The 8,949-nt window shown below is 52.2% G+C and overlaps 1 protein-coding gene and 1 long non-coding RNA gene across 7 annotated transcripts in view; both read right to left on the reverse strand.

Moving 5' to 3' along the window:
* Positions 1-8,781, reverse strand: TMEM147 (transmembrane protein 147). Of its 6 annotated transcripts, none has more exons than XR_015279615.1 (8): positions 8,552-8,781; positions 8,092-8,161; positions 6,662-6,727; positions 5,197-5,333; positions 3,230-3,314; positions 2,363-2,484; positions 615-1,698; positions 1-515 (listed from the first exon to the last, which is right to left on the reverse strand). XR_015279615.1 is itself a non-coding variant. In XM_086864942.1 (7 exons), the coding sequence occupies exons 1-7, from the start codon at positions 8,626-8,628 to the stop codon at positions 1,578-1,580; spliced, it is 678 nt and encodes a 225-aa protein (XP_086721068.1). In that variant the 5' UTR covers positions 8,629-8,781; the 3' UTR covers positions 1-1,577. The 6 variants fall into 6 exon arrangements, 1 of the variants encoding a protein (XP_086721068.1); XR_015279612.1 differs by having other exon boundaries at positions 1-576; XR_015279611.1 differs by having other exon boundaries at positions 554-1,698.
* LOC147648973 (uncharacterized) overlaps positions 1-8,949 on the reverse strand; it is a 48,057-nt gene that overhangs the window by 14,027 nt on the left and 25,081 nt on the right. The gene's annotated exons all lie outside the window — the stretch shown is intronic.

The following is an 8,949-nucleotide window of genomic DNA, read 5'->3' on the forward strand; positions in this document are numbered from 1 at the left end:
TGTGGCCAGGTGTGTTTATTGCTCAGGGCGGGGCCGGGAGGGACCCCCAGGGACACCTGGGCCACGCCCACTGCGCACCTGGGATCCACTGACACACCTGGGCCACGCCCACTGACACACCTGGGACCCACTGACACACCTGGGATCCACTGACACACCTGGGCCACGCCCACTGACACACCTGGGCCACGCCCACTGACACACCTGGGATCCACTGACACACCTGGGCCACGCCCACTGCGCACCTGGGATCCACTGACACACCTGGGCCACGCCCACTGCGCACCTGGGATCCACTGACACACCTGGGCCACGCCCACTGACACACCTGGGATCCGCTGACACACCTGGGATCCACTGACACACCTGGGCCACGCCCACTGACACACCTGGGCCACGCCCACTGACACACCTGGGACCCACTGACACACCTGGGCTCCACTGACACACCTGGGCCACGCCCACTGACACACCTGGGACCCACTGACACACCTGGGCCACGCCCACTGACACACCTGGGACCCACTGACACACCTGGGACCCACTGACACACCTGGGCCACGCCCACTGACACTCCTGGGATCCACTGACACACCTGGGATCCACTGACACACCTGGGCCACGCCCACTGACACACCTGTGACGTCACCTGCACACCTGTGACATCACCTGCACACCTGTGACGTCACCTGGGCCCCTCCCCAGCACACCTGGACTCGATTCCTGCCCCTGAACCCCAAAAAATAAACACACAGGTGTGTCCAGGTGTATCTCAGGTGCGTCCAGGTGTGTCCCAGGTGTATCTCAAGTGTGTCCAGGTTTGCCCAGGTGTGTCCAGGTCCATTTCCGGTGCTCCCATGCCCATCCATGTTCACTCAGGTGTATCCAGGTGTGTCCAGGTGTATCTCAGGTGTGTCCAGGTGTATCTCAGGTGTGTCCAGGTGTGTCTCAGGTGTGTCCAGGTCCATTTCCGGTGCTCCCACGTCCGTCCATGTTCACCCAGGTGTATCTCAGGTGCTCCCAGGTGTATTTTAGGTGTATCCGAGGTGGATCCAGGTGTGTCCAGGTGTCCCCACGTCTGTCCATGTTCACTCAGGTGTGTCCAGGTGTGTCTCGGGTGCATCCAGGTGTATCCAGGTGTATCCAGGTGTGTCTCAGGTGTATCCAGGTGTCCCCAGGTGTGTCCAGGTGTGTCTCAGGTGTGTCCCAGGTGTCCTCAGGTGTGTCTCAGGTGTGTCCCAGGTGTCCCCAGGTGTATCCAGGTGTGTCTCAGGTGTATCCAGGTGTATCCAGGTGTATCCAGGTGTGTCTCAGGTGTCCCCAGGTGTCCCCAGGTGTCCCCAGGTGTCCCCAGGTGTCCCCAGGTGTGTCTCAGGTGTCCCCAGGTGTATCCAGGTGTGTCCAGGTGTGTCTCAGGTGTCCCCAGGTGTGTCTCAGGTGTCCCCAGGTGTCCCCAGGTGTCCCCAGGTGTGTCTCAGGTGTATCCAGGTGTGTCCAGGTGTGTCTCAGGTGTCCCCAGGTGTGTCCAGGTGTGTCTCAGGTGTCCCCAGGTGTCCCCAGGTGTCCCCAGGTGTGTCTCAGGGCGGGGGCAGCAGCGGCACCAGCAGCCTCAGCGCCCCCAGCCCCAGCGCCGCCGCCCCCAGCGCTCGCAGCCCCAGCGCCCCCCAGGGCCCCAGGCCCAGCGCCTGCCCCGCCCACCTGGGGAGAGAGAGGGGGCGTGGCCTCAGCGCGGAGGGGCTGAGACACGCCCCCCTCATTTGCATAGCGACAGACACGCCCCTTTTCCCCAGGAAACGCCTCCTTTCCCCCTCAAGCTCCGCCCCCTTTTGCCAGAGATCCCAGTGGGAATTCCCGGCCCCTCCCCCACTGCCCCTCCCCCACCCCCCCTCAGGAACCCCTCATACGCCCCTCCCCCAGCCCCCACAGCCCCTCCCCCATCCCTCAGCCCCTCCTCCCTTGTCCCCTCCCCCTCCCCGCTGAGGAACTCCTCGTACACCCCTCCTCCATCACCCCTCCCCCACCCCTTTGGCCCCTCCCCCTACCCGCTGAGGAACCCCATGTACGCCCCTCCCCCTCCCCCTTTGGCCCCTCCCCCTCCCCCTTTGGCCCCGCCCCCCCTTTGGCCCCGCCCCCTACCCGCTGAGAAAGCCCTCGTACGCCCCTCCCCCACAGCCCCTCCCCCTTTGGCCCCGCCCCCCCGGCCCCGCCCACTACCCGCTGAGGAAGCCCTCGTACGCCCCTCCCCCTTTGGCCCCTCCCCCTTTGGCCCCGCCCCCTACCCGCTGAGGAACCCCTCGTACGCCCCTCCCCCACAGCCCCTCCCCCACCCCTTGGCCCCTCCCCCCTTGGCCCCGCCCCCTACCCGCTGAGGAAGCCCTCGTACGCCGCCGCCGCCAGGAGCCCCCCCAGGGGCAGCCGCAGGGGGGAGGGGAGGTCGTGGCGCCCCGAGGCCCAGAGCAGCGCGGCCGCGGCCACCGTGCGCACCTGGGCGGGAGGGACCGGTACCGACCGGTTTAAACCAGTTTAAACCAGTATGGACTGGTATGGACCGGTATGGACCAGTTTAAACCAGTATGGACCGGTATGGACCAGTATAAACCAGTATGGACCAGTATGGACCGGTATGGACCAGTTTAAACCAGTATAAACCAGTATAAACCAGTATGGACCAGTATAAACCAGTATAAACCAGTATGGACCAGTATAAACCAGTATGGACCGGTACGGACCGGTATGGACCGGTATAGACCAGTATAAACCAGTATGGACCAGTATAAACCAGTATAGACCAGTATAAACCAGTATGGACCGGTTAAAACCAGTCCATCCCAGTCATTCCCAGTTTGATCCCAGTTCCCTCCCAGTTTATCCCAGTCCCTCCCAGTTCCCTCCCAGTTTATCCCAGTCCCTCCCAGTCCCTCCCAGTCCCTCCCAGTCCATCCCAGTCCATCCCAGTCCCTCCCAGTCCATCCCAGTCCCTCCCAGTTCCCTCCCATTCCATCCCAGTCCCTCCCAGTCCCTCCCAGTCCATCCCAGTTCAATCCCAGTCCCTCCCAGTCCATCCCAGTCCATCCCAGTTCCATCCCAGTCCCTCCCAGTTCCCTCCCAGTTCCCTCCCAGTTCCATCCCAGTCCCTCCCAGTCCATCCCAGTCCCTCCCAGTCCATCCCAGTCCCTCCCAGTTCCCTCCCAGTTTATCCCAGTTTGTCCCAGTTCCCCCCAGTTCTCACCAGGCTGATGTTGGAGTCCAGCCCCATCTGGAGGTGTCTCCAGTCAAACTCCACCCCCCGGGCCCCGACCCACAGCGGGACGCACCTGCCCGGAATTCCCAAAATTCCCGGAATTCACCCCAAAATCCATCCCAAAAAATTCCCAAAATTCCCGGAATTCATCCCAAAATCCATCCCAAAAAATTCCCAAAATTCCCAAAATCCATCCCAAAATCATCCCCAAAAAATCCCAAAATCACGGAATTCATCCCAAAATCCATCCCCAAAAAATCCCAAAATTCCCGGAATTCATCCCAAAATCCATCCCAAAAAATTCCCAAAATGCCCGGAATTCATCCCAAAATCCATCCCAAAATCATCCCCAAAAATCCCAAAATCCATCCCAAAATCATCCCAAAATCCCGGAATTCATCCCAAAATCCATCCCAAAAAATTCCCAAAATTCCCGGAATTCACCCCAAAATCCATCCCAAAATTCCTGGAATTCATCCCAAAATCCATCCCAAAATCATCCCAAAAAAATCCCAAAATCCATCCCAAAATTCCTGGAATTCATCCCAAAATCCATCCCAAAAAATTCCCAAAAATCCCAAAATCCATCCCAAAATCCATCCAAAAAAAATCCCAAAATGCCCGGAATTCAACCCAAAATTCATCCCAAAAAAATCCCAAAATTCCCGGAATTCAAACCAAAATCATCCCCAAAAAAATCCCAAAATTCCCGGAATTCAAACCAAAATCATCCCAAAATCATCCCCAAAAAATCCCCAAATTCATCCCCAAAAAACCCCAAAAATCCCGGAATTAAACCCAAAATCATCCCCAAAAAAATCCCAAAATTCCCGGAATTCATCCCAAAATCCAACCCAAAATCATCCCCAAAAAATCGCAAAATCCATCCCAAAATTTATCCCAAAATCCCGGAATTCATCCCAAAATCCATCCCAAAATCATCCCCAAAAAATCCCAAAATTCCCGGAATTCATCCCAAAATCCATCCCAAAATTCCTGGAATTCATCCCAAAATTCATCCAAAAAAATCCCCAAAATTCCCGGAATTCATCCCAAAATCATCCCCAAAAAAATCCCAAAATTCCCGGAATTCATCCCAAAATCCAACCCAAAATCATCCCCAAAAAATTCCAAAATTCATCCCCAAAAAATCCCCCAAAAATCCCCCAAAAATCCCCCAAAATTCCCAAAAAATCCAAAAAAATCCCCAAACATTCCCAGAATTCCCAGACATTCCCAGAGATTCCCAGAATTCCCACCTGGCCACGAACAATTCCAAATTGTCCCATCCAAAACCCCCCAAAAATCCCCCAAAAAACCCAAAAAAATCCAAAAACATCCCCCAAAAATAAAAAAAAAAAATTAAAAAAAAAATCCCCAAAAATTCCCAAAATTCCCAGAATTCCCGAAAATTCCCGGAATTCCCACCTGGCCACGAACAATTACACATTGTCCCATCCCAAACCCCCCAAAAAATCCAAAAAAAATCCCAAAAAAATCCCAAAAAATAAAAAAAAAATCCAAAAAAAATCCTAAAAAATCCCAAAAAATTCCCAAAAATTTCCAAAATTCCCAGAATTCCCAAAAATTCCCGGAATTCGCACCTGGCCGTCAGCAGCTCGGCGCTGGCCCAGCCCAAATCTCCAGCAAACCACCCAAAAATTCAAAAAAAATCCAAAAAAAATAAAAAAAAAATCTGAAAAAATCCCAAAAAATTCCCAAAAATTCCCAGAATTCCCAGAATTCCCAAAAATTCCCAGAATTCCCACCTGGCCATGAATAATTCCACATTGCCCCGCCCCAAACCCCCCGAAAATCCAAAAAAAATCCCCAAAAAATCCCAAAAAATAAAAAAAAAATCCAAAAAAAATCCCAAAAACTCCCCCAAAAAATCCCAAAAATTCCCAAAAATTCCCAGAATTCCCAGAATTCCCGAAAATTCCCGGAATTCGCACCTGGCCGTCAGCAGCTCGGCGCTGGCCCAGCCCAGGGCGGCCACCAGGATTCGGAGCTCGCCCCTCCCCCCGCCCCGGCCCAGGGCCAGCTGGAGCCCCCCGAGATCGGCCACGTCCACCGTGGCCCGCAGGAATTCCTGGAATCCCGGGAAAAACAGGGAATTTTGGGGAAAAATTGGGAATTTAGGGGGGAAAAATGGGAATTTCGGGGGGAAAATGGGGATTTATGGGAAAAAATTGGGAATTTTGGGGGGAAAATTGGGATTTTGGGGGAAAATTGGGATTTTGGGGGGAAAAATTGGGAATTTCAGGGGAAAAATTGGGAATTTCGGGGGAAAAATGGGGATTTTTGGGGGAGAAAATGGGGATTTTGGGGGGAAAATTGGGAATTTCGGGGGGAAAAATGGGAATTTTGGGGAAAATTTGGGAATTTTGGGGGGAAAGTTGGGAATTTTGGGGGGAAAGTTGGGAATTTAAGGGGGAAAATGGGGATTTAGGGGGAAAATTGGATTTTGGGGGGAAAATTGGGAATTTTGGGGGGAAAATTGGGAATTTCGGGGGGAAAATTGGGATTTCGGGGGGAAAATTGGGATTTTGGGGGGAAAAATTGGGAATTTTGGGGAAAAATGGGAATTTTGGGGAAAATGGGGATTTATGGGAAAAAATTGGGAATTTCAGGGGGAAAATTGGGAATTTCGGGGGGCAAATTGGGAATTTTGGGGGGAAAATGGGGATTTTGGGGGGAAAAATGGGGATTTAGGGGGGAAAATTGGGAATTTTGGGGGGAAAAATGGGGATTTAAGGGGGAAAATTGGGAATTTCAGGGGGAAAAATGGGGATTTATGGGAAAAAATTGGGAATTTAGGGGGGAAAATTGGGAATTTTGGGGGGAAAATGGGAATTTTGGGGGGAAAATTGGGAATTTTGGGGGGAAAATTGGGAATTTTGGGGGGAAAATTGGGAATTTTGTGGGGAAAATGGGGATTTAGGGGGGAAAATTGGGATTTTTTTGGGGGATTTTGGGACGGATTTTGAAGCGAATTTTGGAATTTTTGCCGAATTTTGGGGCTTTTTTTACAGAATTTCTTGGGAATTTTCTGGGAATTTTTGGGATTTTTTGGGAAGGGTTTGGGATGGGAATTTTTGGGAATTTTTTGGGAATTTTTTGGGAATTTTTTGGGAATTTTTGGGGGGATTTTTGCCGAATTTGGGGGCTTTTTTTACGGAATTTTTTGGGATTTTTATGGAATTTTTGGGAAAAAGGTTTGGGATGGGAATTTTGGGAATTTTGGGAATTTTTTGGGAATTTTTGGGGGGATTTTTGCCGAATTTTGGGGCTTTTTTTACAGAATTTCTTGGGAATTTTCTGGGAATTTTCGGGATTTTTTTGGGAAATGTTTGGGATGGGAATTTTTTGGGAGTTTCAGGGAATTTTTTGGGAATTCTCTGGGAATTCTGGACTCACCCCCACCAGGTCGTATCCGCCCGAGGGCCCCTCCCAGGTGGGGAAAAACGTGGCCAGGAACAGCATCTGGAGAGGGGGGAGGGGAATTCTGGGAATTCCGGGAATTTTGGGGATTTTTGGGAATTCTGGGGGAATTCTGGGAATTTTTGGGGATTTTGGGAATTCTGGGGGGGTTGGGGGGCTCCAGGCTGGGATTTGGGGAAATTTTGGGGGAATTTTTGGGAATTTTTGGGGAATTTTTGGGGGATTTTTAGGGGATTTTTGGGGATTTTTGGGGGAATTTGGGGAATTTTTGGGAATTCTGGGGGGAATTTTGGGAATTTTTGGGATTTTTGGGGAATTCTGGGGGGGTTGGGGGGGTCCAGGCTGGGATTTGGAGGGATTTTGGGGGGATTTGGGGGATTTTTGGGGGAATTTTGGGAATTTTGGGGAATTCTGGGGGGAATTTTGGGAATTTTTGGGAATTTCTGGGAATTCTGGGGGGGTTGGGGGGGTCCAGGCCGGGATTTGGGGGGATTTTGGGGGAATTTTGGGAATTTTGGGGGGAATTTGGGGGGATTTTTGGGGGAATTTTGGGGATTTTTGGGGGAAGTTTGGGAATTTTTGGGAATTCTGGGGGGAATTTGGGGAATTTTTGGGGATTTTGGGGAATTCTGGGGGGGTTGGGGGGGTCCAGGCTGGGATTTGGGAAAATTTTGGGGGAATTTTGGGGATTTTTGGGGGAATTTTGGGGATTTTGGGAGGAATTTGGGGGAATTTGGGGAATTTTTGGGAATTCTGGGGGGAATTTTGGGAATTTTTGGGAATTCTGGGGGGGTTGGGGGGTCCAGGCTGGGATTTGGGGAAATTTTGGGGGATTTTGGGAATTTTTGGGGGTTCCCAGTTGGATTTTGGGAATTTTTGGGAATTCTGGGGGGAATTTTGGGAATTTTTGGGGATTTTGGGGAATTCTGGGGGGGTTGGGGGGGTCCAGGCTGGGATTTGGGGAATTTTTGGGGGATTTTGGGAATTTTTGGGGAATTTTTGGGAATTTTGGGGGTTCCCAGTTTGATTTTGGGGTTCCCAGTTGGATTTTGGGGAATTTTGGGGGTTCCCAGTTGGATTTTGGGGGTTCCCAGTTGGGATTTGGGGGTTCCCAGTTGGATTTTGGGGTCCCCAGTTGGATTTTGGGGTTCCCAGTTGGATTTTGGGGGTTCCCAGTTGCTCCCCCACCTTTCCCAGTTGGATTTTGGGGAATTTTGGGGGTTCCCAGTTGGGATTTGGGGGTTCCCAGTTTGATTTTTGGGGTTCCCAGTTGCTCCCAGTTGGATTTTGGGGGTTCCCAGTTGGGATTTGGGGGTTCCCAGTTGGATTTTGGGGGTTCCCAGTTTGATTTTGGGGGTTCCCAGTTGGATTTTGGGGTCCCCAGTTGCTCCCAGTTGCTCCCCCACCTTTCCCAGTTGCACCAGTACGTAGGTGGCTCCGGCCTGGACGCAGCGCCAGAAGGCGCTGTACTCGGACCTGCTCCCAGTTCAAACCAGTTTGAACCGGTTCGAACCAGTTCAAACCAGTTCAAACCAGTTCAAACCAGTATAAACCAGTTTAAACCATTTCAAACCGGTTTAAACCATTTTAAACCGCTTTAAACCGCTTGAAACCGCTTTAAACCGAAATAAACCAGTTCAAACCAGTCCAAACCAGTCCAGCGCCCCTCCCAGTCCAAACCAGTAACCCCCAGCCCCCTCCCAGTATAAACCAGTAACCCCCAAACCCCAAACCAGTTCAAACCAGTAACCCCCAATCCCCTTCTAACCCCTCCCAAACCCCTCCCAGTCCATCCCAGTCCATCCCAGTTTGTCCCAGTCCCTCCCAGTTTGTCCCAGTTTGTCCCAGTTTGTCCCAGTCCCTCACAGGCCGCTGCACTTGTAGGTGATGAAATAAGGGAAATAGGCGAGCGCGAAGCAATTCCCGAAGTGGAACAAAGTCATGGCGGGCCCGGGGGGGGAATTGGCGGCGATCCCGGAGATTTTTTTTGGGAATTTTTGGGAAGTTTTGGGATTTTTGGGAATTTTTTGCGTTGGGAGCTTCCGGGTTCGGGCCCGGCGGGCGCGGGGGGTGATGGGAAAGGGGAGGTCACGCCCCAATCATCGCGAGATTTCAGGGTGGGGCGGTGGCCAATCAGAGAGGGGGATGTGGAAGGGGCGGGGTTTGGGGTGAGGCCACGCCCACGGGGATGGGTTCGCGCCAAAAGGGCGGCGGGAAAGGCGGAGAATTCCCCAAAAAAATAAAAAAAAATCACAAAAAATTCC

This window comes from Cyanistes caeruleus, chromosome 28 (genome assembly GCF_971803275.1).
Source record: "Cyanistes caeruleus chromosome 28, bCyaCae1.hap1.1, whole genome shotgun sequence".
NCBI classification, from domain to species: domain Eukaryota; kingdom Metazoa; phylum Chordata; class Aves; order Passeriformes; family Paridae; genus Cyanistes; species Cyanistes caeruleus.